General features: G+C 46.0%; 1 protein-coding gene across 1 annotated transcript in view; it reads left to right on the top strand.

Moving 5' to 3' along the window:
- LOC132580027 (collagen alpha-1(XXVII) chain-like) overlaps positions 1 to 22,811 on the top strand; it is a 406,754-nt gene that overhangs the window by 13,262 nt on the left and 370,681 nt on the right. The window contains 1 exon segment of the mRNA XM_060250632.1: positions 7,475 to 8,967. Within this exon segment, the coding sequence (XP_060106615.1) occupies positions 7,475 to 8,967 (1,493 nt within the window).

Raw genomic sequence — 22,811 nt, 5'->3', positions numbered from 1 at the left:
ACTGTGCACCCTTTAAATGCCTTCCTTTCATTGGAAATAATAGAGGATGGGGGCACCTACTTTGGTGGCTCAAAGAATTGGACCCCCTGGTCCAATCTTTTTGAAATTAGGGTGTTGTTTTTTTTAAGTTGGGGCACCTGCTGCTATGCTGCCAGTTTGGTGCCTCTACTTCAAAAAACAGCTCCCCCAGATCCCCTGATACCCAAGGATCGATTCTGCATTATACCTATAGGGACTTGTCTCCATAGGGAATAATTGAGTGCTTAACTGACCCATACTTTCTGCTAACCCTGAAGCAGGTGAAGGGCCTCCAAACCCCTGTCCTCGACTAGGGATTGGCAATCCTAAAAGAACTTCAAGTATGTAGAGGACAGAGAGTACAGAATGAGGTGTAGGCCAAATCTGACATAAATGAGACCTTGTTGGGCCGGGGCACGTGTGTCATAAAATGTAATGCCAGATAGCGGAGATATAAACTTTATATAGGGCACAAACACAAATTAAAGATTTTTTAAAACTTAAAAAAATAAAACATGCTTAAAGGATTAGCACACTTGAAATATTTTGTTTAGTTAACAGTTTCTGATAACTGACGCCTCTTGCTCTGAATTACTGCATCAAAATCTTGAGACAATGTCCGTGCTGTAGCAATCTTGAGTATGCTGTTCAGGTGTGTGCCTGTAAGTTGTAAACCTACTTTTTGATTGACATTCATTACAGAAATCTCACGGTCAGTGCTTTGAGCCTAAGACCCAGGAGAAAACATGAAATGGCTGAGCATTGCGAGCTTCTGCACATAACTTGCCACATGTGCTGGTCAGCCAACGGAGGAAATAGAGGCTTTGCTCTGTAGCTCCTGAGCAGTTGAGCAAGCCTGGCAAAGCAAGCTGTGATGCAGAAGGAAGCAAGAGAGAAAGAAGGAAGCAGATGACAGTGAGTTGCTTGAGGGCCTGATAGGAGCCCTCTGGGGGGCCTGATCTGGCCCTTGGACTGCATATTTGACACCCCTGGCATAGAGGAAAAGGGGTGACAGATGTAGAGAGACTTGAGGCAGCGCACATGCAGTATTGCTGGATGCAGAGTAGAAGAGAGTGGGGGTAATGGATCTCTTATCTGTTGGAACAGATCTGTGAGTGGGGAAATGTAAAAGGAAAACAGGGGTAAAGTGGGAGAATGCAATGAGAGAAGAAAGTGTGGTTTGAAGTGCAGATAACAAGCAGGAGAGGTTGGTTTATGGAGAGGGATTTGTAGAAAACTGGTGGCACAGAGAGAGAGAGAGAGAGAGAGAGAGAGAGAGAGAGAGAGAGAGAGAGCGCTTTGGTGTGCAGAGGGGGAAATAGGGTTAATGGAGCATGAATTGAAATGGTAACAAAACCATGTTTCTGCCATTTAATGTGACACTTCTCAGTTAATAAAAGGGACACGCTGAAAGCAAGAGCTTCTTGGAGTGGGTCTTGCAAATCAGTCTTTGAAGGACGTCCTAAAAAGGGAAGAGAATGCTAGAATCCATGCCATTAGTGGATCTTTTTTAAAAAAATGTCATTTTCCTTCCCCTACCCTCCAATTTATTACTTCCTCGCATAAGAGGTGAACATCTGGTGGAATCGCTTAAGCAGGCATTTTTCAGTCTGTCTTATATGCTAACTTTGAAAAAAAAAAGGAAAAAATATTTCGCTTGCTTTTGGCATTGAAAAGTTTAAATGTGGAGTCATTTTCACTGATATTTGTCACTCCCAGTAGAGCCAGGGGAACTGTTTAAATGGGTTGGCCACTTGAAGCAGATGCTCAGCTAATGCACAGCACATTATTCCCATGGTGTTTGCTGTAACCAGGTCCCATGATTAAGGGTAGAGAGTTTCTGTTGGAAAAAGTTATACACTTTCTGCCTTGTCCTCTCAAAGAAAACTATATCCAGAGCTTTCTGCTACATCAGGGGTGGCCAACGGTAGCTCTCCAGATGTTTTTTGCCTACAACTCCCATCAGCCCCAGCCATTCGCCATGCTGACTGGGGCTGATGGGAGTTGTAGGCAAAAACATGGAGAGCTAGCATTGGCCACCCCTGTGCTACATGATTGAGTCCTCTTAGGGTTCAATTTTTGATGACTGAGCAGTAAGGCCGCTGGCACTGCCCATGCAAAGTGACAGGCTGAGGTATCTATTTGAGAGAAGTTAAGATCGTAGGCAAGGCAAAGATTGTTTCTGTGAAAGTAGTCCAGTTGTTCCAAACGCATATCCTCTAACTACAGTTTCTAGCCATCAGCTGGCACCTGGCAGAAGCCTGGTGGGGGGAGAAATGGGGGTGGCCATCAATGCAATGGCACTATGTCACTCCCAGCAAAAACCTGGAAATGATGCCAGTGCACTCTACGATTGGTGCAAACTCTGTGGTTTGCCCTAAAAGTCCCCCCCCCTCCCCGCTGTCTGCCAGAGCGGTGGTAGAAAACAGAAGCTGGAGGCTGAAGATACTTCCCCTGTAAGTGGGACAGTGGCTCAGTGGTTGAGCATCTGCTTGGTAAGCAGAAGGTCCCAGGTTCGATCCCTGGCATCTCCAACTAAAAAAAGGGTCCAGGCAAATAGGCATGAAAAGTCTTAGCTTGAGACCCTGGAGAGCCTCTGCCAGTCTGCGGAGACAATACTGACTGATGGACCGAGGGTCTGATTCAGTATAAGGCAGCTTCCCATGTTCATATGTTCATTTCCACCTGTCTGCTTTATATGTTTAGGAGAGGGACGGTGACTCAGTGGTAGAGCATCTGCTTGGTAAGCAGAAGGCCCCAGGTTCAATCTCCAGCATCTCCAACTAAAAAGGGTCCAGGCAAGTAGGCGTGAAAAACCTCAGCTTGAGACCCTGGAGAGCCACTGCCAGACTGAGTAGACAATACTGACTTTGATGGACCCAGGGTATAAGGCAACTTCATATATTCATATATGTACCGGGAAACTGGCATCTTTACAAACAAGAGTGAAACACACCCAGTTCTCACACCTGCTTGACGCATGCCCAAGTTCGCCCTCTGACACTATTGCACATAACTGAAGTTTCCACCTTGTCTGCTGTGATCATTTGTTCTGCAGTGACGTGTCTTCCTCCAAGTGTTTGGGTTAAAAACATAGTGTTCAGGTGCACTAGAGATAAAAGACCCACAAGAGACGAGATGCATCTTTCCTTTACTCAGTGTTCTATAAAACATGTGGAAGGAACTAAGCCCTGAAGAATTATGGTGCCTGCAAAGAGTAACAATGCAAAAAAAAATGAGGCAATAGTTTGTCAGGTACAGGAGCAAGGACAGTTAGATTGTAGAAGAGGAAGACATTGAATTATATTCCGCCCTCCACTCAGAGTGGCTCACAACCTCCTTTATCTTCCTCCCGCACAACAGACACCCTGTGAGGTGGGTGGGGCTGAGAGGGCTCTCACAGCAGCTGCCCTTTCAAGGACAACCTCTGCCAGAGCTATGACTGACCCAAGGCCATTACAAGAAGTGCAAGTGGAAGAGTGGGGAATCAAACCCAGTTCTCCCAGATAAGAGTCCGCACAGTTAACCATTACACCAAACTGGCTCTCAGTACATGGGGCTCATGAGTCTAGATAAATAGGGCTGGCAGAGCCCCTAGGAGGCAAGGATCCCCCATTGCCAGACCCAACTCCAGTCCTGCTGATCACCAGCAAAGGGAAGGGGACTTACCAAGAGAAAGGAGGTTTCATAGCCAGCATCACAGCTGCATCATGCTAGCAACATCTAGGTAATGCTCTGGTATTTGGGCAAAAACTATGGTTGAAGCTGGTTTTACCATAGAATTTTTGCCCAAATACCAGTGGGTCACCCAGATGTTGCTGGCATAATGATGTCACTTCCTGTGCAATGCCAGCAACAAGGCCTAGACCATTCTCTTTCTCCTCATAAGTTCCTCCATCCTCTGCTGGTTGTCAGGAGGGACCTGGAAACCTTAGTGCAGGATCTGGGGAGAGTATGAAGCCGGGCCTAGAAGAAAGATGGAATATCAGGTTGGAGAGACACTGAATACATACTATGTACATGCGTATATGCTATATACACATATAGTGGGAACTGTGCCTGCCAGTCCTGTCCTCTGCCTATGTGGACCGAGGCACGCATTTTCATAGACGTGTGGCTCTGTTCATATGATTGAGCACTCTAGAAAAGAAGTGTTCTTGTTCATCTGAATAGACCCTATGCTTGTAGGGTTGCCAGGTCCAACTCAGAAAATATCTGGGGACTTTGGGGGTTGAGCTGGGAGACTTTTGGGGGTGGAGCCAAGAGACTTTCCCCTTTCCCTAAAATAAATAAAAATACAGCAGTGCAGTTCCCCTGAATACAGTCTTCATTTCCTCGTTCCCCAGCAGCTACGCTTCCACTAAATGAAAGTGAACACATACTCACACACTCTTACAAAGCAGCCAAAATAAACAGCAGGCACACACTTTTGTGATCTCACGGGAACAGTTTACTCACATTGCTATGTGTAACCATCTGCTGTATTTCAGTCAACTTCTTCCAGAAAATGAAAGAACAGCCTAGGGGTTAACAAAAATTTGTGGCAGGGCATGCGCTTTCATGAGTCACTGCTCACTTCTTCAGATACCACTTTCTGAAGAAGTGAATAGTGATTTATAAAAGTTCACACCCTGTCACAAGTTTTGTTAATCTTTAAGGTGCTACCGGACTCTTGCTCTTTTCGACTGCTCTTACGGCGGAGTTTAAGAGGACATTTTAATGCAAGCATTTATGACATTAAAGCCTAAACCTATAAGTACCAGATGCTAGGGATATAACAAGATATTGATATCCCTGTCATAGTACCTACAGTGTACCTCCCTGGAGCATGTTTTCTGGCTGCTGTCTGTAGACGATTTAACATCTGGGCGTTGGGTATGATCCAGCACAGTTGCTGTTACGCACTTTGAGATTCGGTTCAAGCCGGCAAATCCTTAAAACAGTTCTAAGGGAGGAGACGTTCTCAAATGGAGGTTCGTTTTGTCTAGGAGTAAGCCCAAGTATGAACAAATCATGCATGCGGTAGCCATCTATCATATCCTCTTCAGCACAGAGGTAATGGAGTGAACATTTCCATGATTCTTCCACTTGACCCTGAAATGTATCTGCACTTTCCTTTGCCGTGGAGCCTGTATTTTTGCTGGAAAGAATGCAAACACCAACTGTTCCTCTTTTGAGGTCGGGATGGTGGTGGGGAGGGGGGCAATATCCGACTCGTTTGATTGCCTTTCAGGGGTTTAAGATTAAAACGGGTAGCGTTTGCCAAAACCGAGGAATGATACTGGGTTTTTTTTCCCCCCTCTTCTTTTCCTGGCCTGAGGAAAAGATGAACATCAGTCTGCCTGAAACTGGCACCTATTCCAGCCTGCACTTGCAGAGAGCTTTGCCAGCTCCAGAAATATGGAGGATTGATTGGAATAAAAGAGAAGAGGGGTTGGAGGTTTACAAACCATTCTGGACGATGTCCAGTCTGTCAACACCAGTTATCTACAACTGCCGACCAGGGCTTTCTTTGAACAGGAATGCACAGGAGTGCAGTTTCAGCTGGCTCGGTGTCAGGGGTGTGGCTAGCTGATTCCCCACGCCTCCGCTTGTGGCTGCTGGAATGGCCTTGGGTCACAGCCATAGTTATCGCAGGAGTTGTCCTTGAAAGGGCAGCTGCTGCGAGAGCCCTCTCAGCCTCACCAACCTTACAGGGTGTCTGTTGTGGGGAGAGAAGATACAGAAGATTGTATACCGCTCTGAGTCTCTGATTCAGAGAGAAGGGCGGGGTATAAATCTGCAGTTCTTCTTCTTTTCAAATAAGCTCCTGCTGGGCTTTTCCTTACAAAAATAACCCTGTGTGAAACAATGGGTACCATCAGGAGGTGTGACCTAATAGGCAAATAAGTCCCTGCTGGGTTTTTTCTAGGAGAAAAAAGCCCTGCTGCCAACAATGTAAAATCTATCTTGAGAGGGTGCAGCAGCCGTATACCTCGGTGTAGCTGTGCATGGGGATAATCTCCTTTCTAGGGGCGTTTGTTTAGGTGCTGTTAAAGATGTGCTCCTGGTCTAAATGGACCTTTGGTCTGATTCAGCAAGGCAACTCTTGTCTTCCACTGTTTGGAGGTGTGCATTGAATTGGTATTTAGATCATAGAAATCATAGAGTCGGAAGGGACCTTCAGGGTCACCTAGGCCAACCCCCTGCACAATGCAGGTAATCCACAAATCCCCAGAGACCCCTGTTCTGTGCCCAGAAGATGGCAAAATGCAATGTATGTTCATGTCATTTGTTCACATGAAACCACCTTATACTGAGAAAGACCTTTGGCCCGTTTAGTCTAGCATCATGTACTCTCACCGGCAGGGATTCTCTAGGGTCTGAGGTCTCAGATTTCCCCTAGCACTGCCTCCAGAGATTGTTTTAGCTGGACATCTTCTGCACGCAAGCATGTTGCTTTCCCACAAAAATGTACCCACCATAACCCCTTGGCAGTGCTTGTCCAGAATCCTAAATATGGAATCACTCACGCTAGGAAGGAAAGGCAATCTTGTCTTAAACCTGCAGTGGTGATGCAGGAAAGAAACCTGAATCGATATTTGCATCTTGTTGCATAAAGAAGGAACTGATGACTATAGTACAGGCAATATGCAGTTTGGTGACATGTGTTGGACTAGGAACTTGAAGAATTAGGTTCGAATACCCATGGTGTCATAAGGCTTTGATGGGTGTCCTTGTGTCAATCAGTGTCTCTCAGCCAGACATGCCACATATGATAGTTGGGAGGATAAAATGGGGAAGGGAGAACCGTGCATGCTCCAGGGAGGTACACTATAGGTACTATGACACTGGACAAATGGCAGAATAAAAAAATGAATTAGCCCAGGCTAGGCAGATCTTGGAAGCTAAGCAGGGTTGGCCCTGGCTAGTATTTGAATGGGAAAGCTCTAAGGCAGGGGTCACCAAACTGCGGCTTGGGAGCCACATGTGGCTCTTCGGCACCTTTTGTATGGCTCTCAAAGCCCCCGCCATCCCATCAGCTGACTTGAAGGAGGCATTTGTCTCTTTAAATCGCTTCTCAAAGCCAAGCCTGCCAGCAGCTTGGAGAATGCATTTAAAGTTAAAGTTGCTTTTTTTTCACCTCTCCCTTCCCCATCTATTTTCCTTCCTTCCCTCCCTCTGCTTTGCGGCTCTCAAACATCTGACATTTATCCCATGTGGCTCTTACGTTAAGCAAGTTTGACCCCCCCCCCCTGCTCTAAGGAATGCTGGGGTCGTGACACGGAGGCTGGTAATGGCAAACCACCTCTGAATGTCTCTTGCCTTGAAAACCCTATGAGGTCACCATAAGTCATCTGTGACTCGACAGCCTTGTCCATCACCAGAAAGAATGATATGTAGTGGTCTGCCCCAGTGATTGAGCAAAATCCCTAAGCTGCCTGTCTGGACTCATTTTTCTTGTATCTGCTTTCAGATGTGGACGTTCTTCAAAGACTGGGCCTGGTGGGGCCGAAACCATCAGGCGCGGGATCATCTTCACGCCGCATTCCTCAGGGTGTCATCCCATTCAAGTCAGGGGTCATCTTCACCCAAAGAGCACGTGTTGAAGTGCCTGTTGGCGGAATTATTCCCAGCACCTTTGGCACGGACTTGGCTCTAGTGCTGAGCTTGTGCTCTCACCGAGTCAACAGCGCTTTTTTGTTCACCGTCAAGAGCAGGAAGAAGAAACTACAGCTGGGCGTGCAGTTCATTCCAGGGAAGATCTTCGTTTATGTAGGCCACAAGCACTCCGTACATTTTGATTACAATGTCCACGATGGCCAGTGGCACAATCTGGCCATTGACATCCGAGGCCAGGTGGTCACTCTGTTTACCTCTTGTGGGAAGCAAAAAGTACACGCGGATTTGCATTTTAAAAAAGACGAAGCATTGGACCCGGAAGGGTCTTTCCTTTTAGGCAAACTCAATCAACATTCAGTACAGTTTGAAGGCGCCCTTTGCCAGTTTGATATTTATCCTTCCGCCAAGGCAGCTCATAATTACTGTAAGTACCTGAAAAAGCAATGCAGGCAAGCGGATACTTACCGGCCGATTCTTCCACCTCTTGTCCCGCTTCTGCCCAAAGACTTAAGAACTTCTGAAAGGACTCCACCACAAACAGACCTTTTCCTTCTGGGCCTGAAGAAACTGACCACTGTGATTCCCCCGTTATCACTCTTTAGGGCCACCACCCCTCAGAGGAGATTGGTTGCAGCATCCACCCCCATTGTACCATCTAAACCACCAATCCTGCCATTAACCACCAAAGCTGCAAAGAGTATTGTGGCCTCATCTCCCGTCCTGCCAAACACTGAAGTTCAGCTACCTGCCCAAACCCTACATTGGACTACCACAGTAGGTCTTCAGGCTTTCACAGTAGCTCATCGGACTACCACTGTAGCCCTCAAAGCATCTCGCGCAACTTCCAGTGTGAGCTCAGAGAAGCCTCGTTTGCCCACCACCAAAAATGTTCCTTCTGCCTTCCCCAGCTCAACTACAGGTTCCACTGCAGTCATCGACAAGAAGGAGTTGGAGAGGAAGACCAAAAAGATGATCAACCAAAGCCACACCATCAAGCCCTTTCAGATGGCTAGCACCGCAAAGCCAGTGATGAAGAAGGCTGAAAACTCATCCAGGAGTCTCCTTCCAGTGACCATAAAACCCAAGCTGGAGAACACAACCAAGGATCCTATACCAAAGAAGTTATTGTCTTTGCCAGCACTGAAAAAACCAGATTCTACCATTGTTGCTGTTCCATATACCAAGCCAACTTTTGGAGCTTATCCTGTTATCGGAATGAATGTACAAAGCTTCAACTTAACAACTCTGGCTGCCACAGACGGGTATCAGTTGTTTGATCCCATTGGGCCTACTCTCTTTCCATTTGTTATGGGGCTTCCAGGACCTAAAGGTGACCAAGGTCCTCTGGTAAGTCAATTTTTTCTTCATGATTTCAGCTCAGGGAATGTTGTGTGGTGCAAGTGTGATAATGCTGGTCTCTGGATCATTTCTATTTTTGAAAGAGTTAAATTACGTTAAGAGTCCGTAGAGTTTTACATCATATGGTAAAACTGTGGTTGCACTGTTGGAAAAGAAATATCTGCTCATAGAAAATTAACATACCAGGGAGAAAAGTATGAGATGAAGCTACAAAATTTCTCTCAGATTGACTGGATGATTAAAATGGATAAAAGGAAGTACTTCTTCACCCGAAGGGTGATTAACATGTGGAATTCACTGCCCCAGGATGTGGTGGCAGCCACAAGCATAGCCACCTTCAAGAGGGGTTTAGATAAAAATATGGAGCAGAGGTCCATCAGTGGCTATTAGCCACAGTGTGTGTGTGTATATATATAATTTTTTTGGCCACTGTGTGACACAGAGTGTTGGACTGGATGGGCCACTGGCCTGATCCAACATGGCTTCTCTTATGTTCTTATGTGACACAGTGTTGCACTGGATGGGCCATTGGCCTGATCCATCATGGCTTCTCTTAAGTTCTTATGTGACACAGAGTGTTAGACTGGATGGGCCATTGGCCTGATCCATCATGGCTTCTCTTATGTTCTTATGTGACACAGAGTGTTGCACTGAATGGGCCATTGGCCTGATCCAACGTGGCTTCTCTTATGTTCTTATATGAAGGCAACTAACTTCCTCCTCAGCATGTGCTGGGGAACAAGGGCATGTCTGTCCGCCCTCACTTTTGTCCAAGCGTGTGTATCCTGCTTCTGCTACCACATAGAGTTTAGCACCCAACTTGTGCATAAATAGTTACACAGGGGCTCTTGTGGTAGAAAAAGTCCAGCAGGGACTCCTTTGCATATTAGGCCACACCCTCTGACAGCAACATTGTTTTGCACAGGGCTTTTTAGCAGAAAAAGTCCAGCAGGGACTCATTTGCATATTAGGTCACACTCCCTGACATCACTATTGTTTTGCGGAGGGCTTTTTTTTTTTGCAGAAAAAGCCCAGCAGGGCTTTACATATTAGGCCACACCCATGGGCACCAAGCCAGCCGGAACTGCGTTCCTGCTCAAAAAAAGCCTTGTTTACAGATATTATGGTCAGTTTTTTTTTAAATAGTTTTGGGGAATTGACCATGCAGTCTGTCGGTTGGATTCAAAGATTTAAGTGTCTGTATGGATATTTGGAGGCTGGGCAGATGTGCCAAGCAGAATGGGTGAGTAAGCACTACACATAGAAGAATGGGCTGTTTTGTAGCCTCTTTGTGTAGAGAGCTATTTTATATGGGGGAACGTTCAACTGCACATCCCTCTATCTCTAGCAGGATAAGAACATAAGAGAAGCCATGTTGGATCAGGCCAACGGCCCATCCAGTCCAACATTCTGTGTCACACAGTGGCAAAAAAATTTATATATACACACACACTGTGGCTAATAGCCACTGATGGACCTCTGCTCCATATTTTTATCTAAACCCCTCTTGAAGGTGGCTATGCTTGTGGCCGCCACCACCTCCTGTGGCAGTGAATTCCACATGTTAATCACCCTTTGGGTGAAGAAGTACTTCCTTTTATCCATTTTAACCTGTCTGCTCAGCAATTTCATCGAATGCCCATGAGTTCTTGTATTGTGAGAAAGGGAGAAAAGTACTTCTTTCTCTACCTTCTCCATCCCATGCATTATCTTGTAAACCTCTATCATGTCACCCCGCAGTCGACGTTTCTCCAAGCTAAAGAGTCCCAAGCGTTTCAACCTTTCTTCATAGGGAAAGCATTTTGAAGTTGTGTGGCCAAGGACTAGTTTTGCCACTTGACTTGCTGTTTGTGTAGCCTTTTGACATCACTGTCCCAAGCAGTGTTCATATATTTTGAAACCTTGGTCTTTTGCCGAACAGTTGAGCTGCAGAATTTAATTGTAAGGTCCTTTCGTCCATGTTACATCCACAACCTGCCATCATGTTGCTGGCTGATGCCAATATGACTGTGGCCATTGTATTAATAGTCTTTTCAGGTTCTATAGGAAGGAGAGAATAGCAAACAGACAATATTCAGGTTATTATTTTTTTAAAAAAAAAATCATTTTGTCCTGAGGATGATTCTGTGCAATATGTACAGAAGAGGAAGAGAATAATTGTTAAATACCACGGTTCCTACTGGTAAACAGGTTACAATCAACTTGTTTGTTCACTGTATTCCAGCTAGCTATGAATTGAGCGCACAGCTGTGACAATAAATCTTGTAAATCTGGAGAATCCTCTTGTGAAAATTTAATATTTGCTGTTCTTCCACATCTTCATTTTCACTCTGCCTAGCCCAGAGCTCTTTCTTTCTCATACCTCTGAAGTGTCTTTTGAGTCTTTCTTTAGGTTTGTTTCTCCCGCCGCTCATCTTTTGTCTTGAAAATCTCATGTGACCTGCTGTTTATGTTAGACCGAGACTGTTACAGTTCCTTTGAGGTGGGAAAAGTATAAAACAGAGCCAAGAAGGCATGGAAGGAATGTGCACAGAGATTTCACAAGGCTATAGGATCTTGCCCACAGTTCCCTGGCCAACTAGACTTGCCAGTCCTCTGGTTTTTCAGGCCCCTCTCTGTAGCCAGCCAGCTGGCCAGTGGGGGAAGCCCTGCCCCCACAGCCACCATGTGCCTTCAAATCTCAGCAGGTTTAGAAGAGGCTTGCAACTGTTTGTGGTTTTGAATGTGTGTGTGTGCCTTTAAATCTCTCAATAGGAAAGCTGCAGGGGGTGGGGCGAGCAGACAGAGCCACCTGGCTCTCAGTCCGTCTGTTTGTTTGGAGGAAAACTCCACCCCCCTCCCCAGGCTGTTCTTTCATTTTCTTGTTAGTCTGAAGAAGCCAGCAACCTGAGTAAATTGCCCCAGTGAGATCACAAAAGCGTGTGCTTGCTAACTGTGTTTATTTTGGCCGCTTTGTGAGAGTGCGTATGTTCACTTTCATTTAGTGAAAGTTTAGCTGTTGGGGAATGAGGAAATGAAGACTGCATTCAGGGGAACTGCACTGCTGTACTTCTATTTATTTTAGGGAATGGGAATCTTCAGGCTCCACTCCCAAAGTCCCCAGATATTTTCTGAGTTGGACCTGGCAACCCTATGGCCACCCTATTGGACAATGCTAGTGACATCCTTCACCTGCTGATGATACTATTTCATTTTTTTGTTTCCAGCTCTTTTCTGACATCCTTAACATTTTTCTTCAGAGACTGTGCAGGGGCACCCATTTCAAGACCTGCGATAAAGGACTATCTTGTGGCAGCAAGGTTAGCCCTGCCCTCTTCCAGGCCCGTAGCCAGAAAATTTTAGGTCGGGGGGCCCAGGGGAGAGACCACGGGGCCCAAAATGACATCTGGCTTGAAGGACTATGAGCAGGACTTCGCTGCACTCACTGTTGAGATCACGAGCTGTATCAGGAAGGTGTCCAAGTTTTGTGTGTGTGGGTAACTTACAAAAGAAATGGCAGAGCTTGTCTCATTCTGGAGCAGTGCTCCACTTGTTCAGAGTGGCAGTGAGTGGCGGTGAGCAAAGGGGGCAGATTGGAGACCCTCCAATAGGGGACCATACAGATGAAAGGGGGGGTTGAATGTAGTGGCCTGGCCCCTCCTGGGCCTCAGTGTAGCTACGTGCCTGTCCTCTTCTAGGATACACAGTTCTTTGGGATACCGGAACCACCATTAGCTAGTGAAACAATAGCCCCTTGGTCCAGACCCCTCTGTCTGGAAAGTCTCTTGCCCAGTAGTGTTTATTATGCTCTGTCACGTTTGTGTTATACTCTAGTGCCCATGGGGCAGTTGGTCTCCATTTCACGAAACAAGTTCTCCTATCCCTAAAGCATCATGCACATAAAGAAGTGTCCTGTAAATGGTTAATCTTTCTTTTGCCAGAGAGCGATGGCAAAGTTCACTTTGTCTTCACACTGCATTATTTCCTCTTGCACAGAGATGCATTTTCCATGTGTTGTGTTTTGGGCTTAACTAAATGAATCATGCTTCTGTTTCGCTGTCTGACAACTTATAAAATCCTCCAACTGAGGGTCTGGGGGAGTTTCGCGGCATCCCCCAGCTGTAGGGCGGCGGAGTTGCTTAGCCAAGACGTTTCCTTGTGGTCTGTTGCTACGCAAGTCCTGAGATTCCATCAAGGAGAAGCTATAGGATCATCAGGCTGGAATGAGTCCAGTCAGATGCCGCAGTCAGACCTGTCTCCCCCACGGAAAGATGATTCTGTCTCTATAGCTGGGGAAGCCTAGTGGAGGAGGGGGAAACCTGGACGCTGCCCTGAGCTCTCTGGAAGAAGAGCGGGATTAAAGAAGTAATAACAGATTTTTAAGAGCACAGATAATGGGCAAGTTTGTGGGCAGGTTAGCTTAGGGTTGCCAAGTCTGTGTTGAAAAATACCTGGAGACTTTGGGGGTGGAGCCAGGAGAGGGTGGGATGTAGGGAGGGGCCTCAGCATGGTACATTGCCATAGAGTCAGGACTTTTTTTGTAGCAGGAACTCCTTTGCATATTAGGCCACACACTCCGATGTAGCCAGTCCTCCAAGAGCTTACAGGGCTCTTCTTACAGGGCCTACTGTAAGCTCCAGGAAGATTGGCTGCATCAGGGGTGTGTATGCAAAGGAGTTCCTGCTACAAAATATGCAAAGGAGTTCCTGCTACAAAAAAAGCCCTGCATAGAGTCCATCCTTGAAAGCGGCCTTTTTCTCTGGGAGGACTGATCTCTACCAGCTGGAGATCAGTTGTAAAAGTGGGAGATCTCCAGACACCACCCGGAGGCTGGCAACCCTATTAAGCTAGAATAATGTTCAGGGATCAAGGATCGCTTAAGGGATTATTATTATTTATTTGATTTGTTAATCACTCTATCTTAACTTGTGCTAGGTTCTGGGTGATGTACCGGGGCGTAATGCCATAAAACAGATATACAACTTTTCAGTGTACGATTCAATAAAAGTTAAAAACCAGAATAAAAGAGATCCAATATGGTGTCCTGTAAATTTTCTATTCCAATTTTGGACTGCCTGGCCATTTTCTGGGAAAGGGGGAGAGGGAACAAAACAGAATATTGGGGGAGGAAGAAGGGTGCCAGCGAATGGGAAACAAAACTATTCCTGCCCTCAACATCTCTGCCTTGCAGGCCCTGCGGATTTGCACAAGATCTTGCAGGGCTCTGGTGTCATTAGGCAGAGAGTTCTACCAGGTTGGGGCCAAGACCAAAAAGACTCTGGCTCTGGTCAAGGACAGCTGGTTGGTCCCGTTGGGCAGTTGCCTGGGGTCCATGACTCCTGGGAGAATCCCTTATCATGCATTGCTCCTGGGAGGGCCAATTGCCAGTCCTTTCTTCCTTTTCTGCTACCTGGCTTTCTGTGTGGCTGCCACTACCCTGGCATGGCAAGGGTTTGGCCCTTCCTGCCTGCCATCAGTGGGGAGAAGAGTGGGTGGATGCAGGTTGGCTTGGCTGCTGCCATTGACCAATTCTCTCCTGAGTGGCAGTCCAACTCCTCCCCCTCCTCCGCAGGGATAGATGTCAAAGTTGTACTTCATGCACCGGCTCCATTTGGTGGCAGCCACTACTCACTAGAGAAGAGGTTTTACCAGCAAGCATGAGTGGTTGTGGGGCCAGTCAAGGTGTAAGAGTGGGGGGCTGCCACTCTCCAAATAGGAGTTGTTGTGAAAACTGTGGGGGGGGGGCATGAGAAGTCATTTCCCCAAATACCTTGGCGTCTGGCCTGTGAGGGCTAGCAGTTTGAATGGATCTGCATCTTGTGGAGCGGAGTTTGTCGCTTGTGACTTGTGAGGGGAAATCTGAAGGGTTGCAAGGAGAAAAAATGGTCCTGAAAGTTGTGAGTAGGGTTGCCAATCCCCAGGTGGGGGCAGGGGATCCCCCGGTTTGGAGGCCCTCCCCCTGCTTCAGGGTCATCAGAAAGAGGGGGGAGGGGAGGGAAATGTCTGCTGGGAACTCTGTTATTCCCTATGGAGATTTATTCCCATAGAAAATCATGGAGAATTGATCCGCGGGTATCTGGGGCTCTGGGGGGGGGCTGTTTTTTGGGATAGAGGCACCAAATTTTCAGTATAGTATCTACTGCCTCTCCCCAAAATACCCCCCCCCCCGAGTTTCAAAAAGATTGGACCAGGGGGCCCAATTCTATGAGCCTCAAAAGAAGGTGTCCCTATCCTTCATTATTTCCTATGGAAGGAAGGCATTGAAAAGGTGTGCCGTCCCTTTAAATGTGATGGCCAGAACTCCCTTTGGAGTTCAATTATGCTTGTCACAGCCTTAATCTTGGCTCCACCCCCAATGTCTCCTGGCTCCACCCCCAAAGTCTCCTGGCTCCACCCCCAAAGTCCCCAGATATTTCTTGAATTGGACTTGGCAACCCTAGTTGTGAGGAAGAGAGCAGGAAGAAAGCATATGACAATTCCTAGGAACTCTTCAAATGTGTAATGTTGTGGTTTAAACCTCACTGCATGCTACGTGGGCGAACTGTTCAGACGGACAAGTGCTGGTTGGTTCCTCCCCCCACCACCGACTTTCATTTCTATTTTTTTCTGAAGAAGCAGTTGTATGGCAGAGGAATTTAATCCTTCCTGCTCTCAAGAACTAGTCAGTTGAAAAAGCCGCTAAGTTTCAAAATATCATACAAACAGTTCTCACGTTTCAATCATAAACAGCTATGTTCCATAGGAAAATGCAAACGTACATATAGAAAGCATTGACAATATTACAAACCCTAATTGACAATAGGGTTGTCAAACCCTAATTGACAATATTACAAACCCTAATTGACAATATTACAAACCCTAATTGACAGTTTTCATTGGGCTTAGTAACAATATGCCAGTCGTACAAACATTTCATCATATTTCCATTGCCCCCCCCCCCCCGATAGTTTTAATTCATAATACAAATAAGCAATAAGTCCATAATTTTCCAGTAAGGGGAGAAAGGACAAAGAGTTCATTCAGCCTTCACAAGACGCCCATTCTGGATATCCCAAGACATTTCAATTAATAGCTTCCTTGGTTTTCAGGCTGTAAAACGGATCCCGATTTCAGTTTATTAAATATGCAGACATGGAGTTCATAGCTTTCAGGATGAATCAGTTGGGTTCTCCCAAATGTAGTGGAGGGGAGGAAGGGAGGGAGGAGGGAGGGAAGGAAGGAGGGAAGGGAGGGAGGAGTGAGGGAAGGAAGGGAGGAGGGAGGGAAGGGAGGAGGGAGGGAAGGAAGGAGGGAAGGGAGGAGTGAGGGAAGGGAGGGAGGAGGGAAGGAAGGGAGGAGAGAGGGAGGGAAGGAGGGAGGGGAGGGAAGGAAGGGAGGGAGGAAGGAGGGAGGGAAGGAAGCAGGGAAGTAAGAAAGGAGGGAGGGAAGTAAGGAAGGAAGGAGGGAAGGAACGAGGGAAAGATGGAAGGAAGGAAAGAAGCAAAGAAGGGAGGGATGGAGGGAAGGAGGGAAGGAAGGTGGGAGGGATGGAAGGAAGGAAGGAAGGAAGGAAGGAAGGAAGGAAGGAAGGAAGGAAGGAAGGAAGGAAGGAAGATAGATGGGGAGACAGGCGGAAAGAAAGCAACTGTAGGCAAAGGAGTTCCTGCTACAAAACTGAGTGTAGTTTTGATAGACCGCTGTTATATGTTTTATTATTTTACTGTTTTAACTGTGTAAGATGTTTTAAATTCAAAATTTATGTTAGATTTATATGTTGTGAGCCGCCCTGAGCCACTTTGGTGGGAAGGGCGGGATATAAATTGAAATAAACTTGAAACTTGTACTACTCAAGAACTAGTGGCATTATTTACTTCAATGTATAGCTGAGTACCTCTGCGGGAGGGATGCTTTTTGCATGCGTCTTGATTTCTCATCAATTTGTTTGGTCAATCAGTTGCTTTGTTACTTGTGACTGTTGGTTGTCACAACATGATTTTAATATACAAAAGACACACATTCTCTCTCTCTTTCTCTCAGGTTGAATTCTTTTTAAACTGGGTGGTCTTTTATATACTTTATAGCTAGGATCTAGAAAGATTTAATAAGAATGTTTCTGGCTACCACAGCAAACAACGCTGTTCCATATTAAGTGGATGTATTGGCGTCTGGGGAGAGAGAGGGCTGCATGGAATTGCCTGATCTCGGCAGATCTCAGAAGCTATTAGGGGTGGGACTTGGATGGGAGACCTCCAAGGAAGGCTCTGCAGCGGAGGGTAATAGCAAACCACTTCTGCTTCTCAACTGCCTTAAAAGCCCATTGCTTGGACTGCCATAAGTCTGTTGCAGCTTGCAAGCATGGATGCAAATTTGTGTATAACCGCAGAACATAAATCCTGGCATAGAGACATAGATCTAATCCAGTGTTGTCTATGCTGACTGGCCGTGTCATTCAGTGCTTGGTGACTTGCTGCTGGAAGTGTGATGCAGATCCGCTACTAATGAAGTGCAGGGCAATACTGTTTCTGGCGTATATCTTTAATCTAAAAGGCCTTTAATTCAGTGCAGGACAGGTTATCCCAGCCCGAACGTGAAAAGCACCCAGCAATGGGTAACAATGTAAGAGGTGTGTGGGCCTTGTACCAGTGAGGGATTCTTCCTATGGGAACAGGTGTTTTCTTTGGATATCCTTATTTTTATGTCTGAAGTTTCAGAGGAGCTACAGAGGGGCTCTGGAATGTTAGGAATCACAAACACCCACCCCTCTTTCTGCTGACTCTGTTGATGGATCCTGCTGTGTTTCAGTAAACTGCGGGTAGCAGTGATAGTGTGATGTATCCGTTCTGAACGTGTTGGCACGATCTCATGAAGCAATGTAGAGTCATGTCACATTATGTAAGTGCTACTGAACCTTACCAAAATAATATCACTAACACTAAGCATTTAGTGTGCATGCACGTGAATTGCCATCAAGTCCCTTTCAACTTGAGGGAAATGTCTGCTGGGCACTCCATTATTCCCTATGGAGACCGATTCCCATAGGGTATAATGGAGAATTGATCCACAGGTATCTGGGGCTTTGGGGAGGCTGGTTTTTGAGGTAGAGGTACCAAATTTTCAGCATGCATCCAGTGCCTCTCCCCAAAAAACCCTCCAGATTTCGAAAGGATTGGACCAGGGGGTCAAATTCTATGAGCTCCCCCAAAAGGTGACCCTCTCCATTATTTCCAGTAGAGGAAAGGCATTTAAAAGGTGTGCGGTCCCTACACCAGTTTGGTGTAGTGGTTAAGTGTGCGGACTCTTATCTGGGAGAACCGGGTTTGATTCCCCACTCCTCCACTTGCACCTGCTGGAATGGCCTTGGGTCAGCCAGAGCTCTGGCAGAGGTTGTCCTTGAAAGGGCAGCTGCTGTGAGAGCCCTCTCCAGCCCCACCCACCTCACAGGGTGTCTGTTGTGGGGAAGGAAGGTAAAGGAGATTGTGAGCCGCTCTGAGACTCTTCGGAGTGGAGGGCGGGATATAAATCCAATATCTTCTTCTTCTTAATGGCCAGAACTCCCTTTGGAGTTCAATTATGCCTGTCACACCCTTGCTCCTGGCTCCACCCCCAAAGTCTCCTGGCTCCGCCCCCAAAGTCCCCAGCTATTTCTTGAATTGGACCTGGCAACCATAGTCCTATTGTTAATAGCCATTCTTAGGTCTGGCAAAGTGAGGGCCGTGGCTACCTTGATTGTGTCAATCCGTATCATGCTGTGGTCTTTTTCCTCCTGCCTTCAGGAGAGCCAGTTTGATGTAGTGATTAAGAGCAGGTTTGATTCCCCGCTCCTTCACATGCAGCTGCTGGGTGACATTGGGTCAGTCACAGTTATCTCAGAGCTTTTCTCTCAAGAGCAGTTCTCTCAGAGCTCTTTCAGCCCCACCTGCCTCACAGGGTGTCGGTTGTGGGGAGAGGAAGGGGAAGGAGATTGTAAGCCTCTTTGAGACTCCAAGTGAAAGGCAGAGTATAAATCCAATCTTCTCTTCCTCCTCCTCCTCCTTTTCTCTCTTCCACTGAATCTTATCTTCTCATAATGTGGCCAATGTAGGATAGCCTCGGTTTAATTATTTTAGCTTCTAGGGAGAGTTCAGTCTTGATTTGATCTACAGCCCACTCATTTGTCTTTTTGGCAGTCCACAGTATCTGTAAAAATCTCCTCCAACACCACATTTCAAAGGAACCTGCTTTCTTCATTGTACAACTTCCACACCTGTATGTACTGGTAGGGAATACTATGGCATGAATTAACTTGATCTTGGTTGCTAGTGACACATCCATGCACTTCAGGATCTTTTCTAGCTCATGTTTTCCAACTCAAATAATACTTTCTGTCATTTCCACTAGGAAAAATAGAGGCATCCTAGTAGCAGAACAGAGCAAGAGTCCAGTAGCACCTTAAAGACTAACAAAATTTGTGGCAGAGTGTAAGCTTTTTGTGAGTATTGCTCACTTCTAGTATCCTAATATACTTGGGATGCTCTTATAGGAAGGATCACTGACTGTGCAAGATCCCACAGTGGACATTAAGTCACATGGCTGATGGCAGTGGGATCAAAGCATGTGTCAACATGAGGTGGTAGAATCCTGAAGTGGAACAAATGGGCCGCACCACTTTATTTTAATTATGCTTGGAATTAATGTGTCATCCCTCCTACCCGAGGTGGCTGACAAGTAAAATCATTACTGTAAAATCATAAAGACATCATAAATTCCCAATATAAAAGACAAAACAAGCCATTGGAATTTGCCAGGGGTGTAGAAACGGCAACATCCACCGAATACCTAAAAACATCCATGAAATAGAACGGAAGCAGAGCATGTTTTGTGATGTTTTGGCTTGGCACCTAAAAGGCAGTGTGGTAGGTGCCAGGCAGCTCTCAAGGGAAAAGGGCAAGGGGCCACCACCGAAAATGTCCTGTCTCACTTCAGACTGTAGCCACTGCGACCATAAACATTTCACTCGGCTTTACCCGTCTTCTATCACATGGCTGATTTAAGCTTGTTATAAAAGGTAAAATGTAAGCCTGATTTAAATGCCACCTTACTGATTCGCTTAAAAGATTTTTGCTCTCCCTTTCCACCGTACAAGATATTCAAGGTATCTTATTAAACCCATAAAAACAACACACAGTAAAAGTAGCCATCATTTTAAAAAGGCACTCTGGCAGCCGGATAGTGTTAGTTCTTGGTGGAGTGAGCCCATTTCCAAAAACTAACAATCTCTGATAAGCCTAAGGAGTTCCAGTGCTTGGCATGCAGTTAATAAGATCAAAGTAAGATGGGCAGGCTGAGATAAGAGCCAGAGGATCAAGAGGCCTGATCTCATCTGAAATGCCTGCTCAGCAGTGTGGGGGCGATGCCGGAGCAGTTACTCAACCTAAGTGCCCTTTATTATCTGGATGCTGGGGGAAAATAAGGCATTTGTGCAGCTGCATAAATGTTAAAAAGTTAAAATTCTCAAGATGGTCATCAGGCTCTCCATGCGAGGCACTTTTGACAAAGTACTAAAGACAATGCGATCCCTCAGAATGAGTCACTGAAGAGGTCAAGGGAAAACCCCCTCGGACTGAGTTCTCTCCTTCCCCTCTCTATTGTGCTCAGTTTATGGCTAGAAAATCAGAGAGGTCAGAGCTAAGTGGGGGCTGCTGAATGATTCTCTTTGCCTAAGATCCAGGGCGTGAACTTTTCTTGAATCTCCATCATACATTTCCAAAACTCCATATCTATGAGTCATAGGCCAAGGGTCATTTTTTTTCACAGTTGCCTATTCACTCTTCTGGCAGCTTCAGGTGCTCCTGGAATCATCGCTTTGTCTGGAATTCCTGATTGCAGCAGTCACCAGAAGCAATTTTCTAGCAAAGGCCGGGGGGAGAAGTTCCGAAACGGGCTACGATTTCCAGTGCGTTTGTTTTAGGCTCCCCCAAACCATCACAGAGTTTTGGCAAATGTTTGGCAGTTTCTTCTCTCCAGAACTCATGTAATGGGGCAACTAGAAGACTGAGCTACAAAGCGACGAAGTCCCCCGTTCAGATCTCACCTCTCACTAGGGCTGCGGTCAGATTGGAAGGTTGGTGCGGTTTGGCTATGCCGCTGATCTGTTGCATTTTGAGATGGAGATTTTCGATCAGATTCCCATCCTGTGCACTTTTTCCGTGGTCAACCGTTCAGATTAGTGCTGTGCATCAATCACAGAGTACGTGGTCTGGTATTCTTCTTCTTTTAAAAAAATGTTGACTTGTTTGGAAAACATTTCTCGGGTGCGCATGTGCACCCATGTGCATGTGCAATACCAGTTTAAAAAAACAGAATGGCAAAACTGGAATTTAAGGTTCACAATTGTGAACCAGTTTGAGTGCACACCAGAGGAGTTCAGACATCCAAGAAATGCAGGATGAATGCACGGACTTCCAGTAAACACCGGACTTTCTCCAGTGACTGTTTACTCCGCATACAGCTCATCATATGATGGGATAAATATGACTGGGGAATGGGCACAAGATGTGGCTGTGTGAACAAGCCTATTTAATCCATAAGAGAACAGAAACTGGGCCGAACTTCCCATCTAACTGACTAGCTGGCCTTAGGCAGGGGCCTATATTTGGAATGGAGGATTAATAATGCTTTCCCACCTTGCATCATTTTTGTAAGGATTGTGGTAAGATAATTTGTATAAAATCACTTTGAACACTAAAATGCTGTGTCACAGAGGTTCCAGTTGTCCCTGTCTTCTTGTAATTGTCCAGTTGCCTTTAGTGGAAATGTTGGGGTTATTTTAAAGATAATGTCTACCTTGGAGCTGTTCTCCAAGGCTTTTTCCAGCCACGCTAGGAGGAAAGCTGTGGCTTATTAGTGGAGCATATGCCTTGAATGCAGAAAGTCCTAGATCTTAAGGATCTTAGGTTTTCTGCTAGAAGCTCTGGAGGACTTTGGGGTTTTGTTCTGGAGGGCAGTTGCCTAGTGTGCTATGTATGGAGCATACTGGAAGACATAGCTCAGTAGAAGAGCACTTGTTTTGCATGTAGAAAAACCTAGACTGAACAAGGGGCAGCTTTCAACTAGATTAGATCTTTGGTTCATCTGGCTGCACTTTGATGGGTAGTAGCATTTGAAGACCTGAGCAGAGAAAGGCCTTATTTTTGACTGGAGATGCCAGAGACTGAATCCAGGGACCTTTTGCACGCAAGATTCAACGGTGAAACCTTTCAGATATAATGCGCAAAATTGGGTCTTGTGGATCCTAACCCCCAAATTGCTTTTGCTTTGGTAGGCCTTGCTTCTCATGTTACATCTGAACCAGTTATACTTGCTGTGCTTAAGTAAGAAGCAGCAGAATCAGAAGCGAGAGTCACTTGCCCTTGTGCAAGACTTACTTCCTTTGGACATCTGAATTGACCCTGTAAATTATTGACTGGCAAGGCCATTTAGTTATTTGTCATCCACAATCTGAACGTGGGACAGGTAGATCCAAGTCCAGCAGCACTTTGAGTCTAATAAGATTCTTGGGGTACAAGCTTTTGAGAATCAAAGTTTCCTTTGGCTCTTGTAAACGTATACCCCCAAAATCTTGTTGGTCTAAAAAAAGTCACTCCTGGATTTGAATCTGATCCCGGGACAGCTGTTCTTGTCATGTGACTCATATAAAGTGCATGGTTTACATGCAGAAAGTCCCCAGTTCAGTTTCCACAGAAAGGATTAGGTAGAAGTCATCAGGAAATATTGTTTTTTTCCTTAAATTGTATCTGCCTTGAATTGTATATTTTGTTATTTGGTTATACTGCATATTTTGTTATGCTCTGCTGTGTTCTGCTGCTTGATGGGTCTCTGACCGTATTAAACAGATT

Source organism: Heteronotia binoei, chromosome 12 (assembly GCF_032191835.1).
Source record: "Heteronotia binoei isolate CCM8104 ecotype False Entrance Well chromosome 12, APGP_CSIRO_Hbin_v1, whole genome shotgun sequence".
NCBI lineage: Eukaryota > Metazoa > Chordata > Lepidosauria > Squamata > Gekkonidae > Heteronotia > Heteronotia binoei.
Note: the sequence above shows the minus strand (reverse complement) of the source record. Positions and strands in the feature narration are given on the sequence as shown.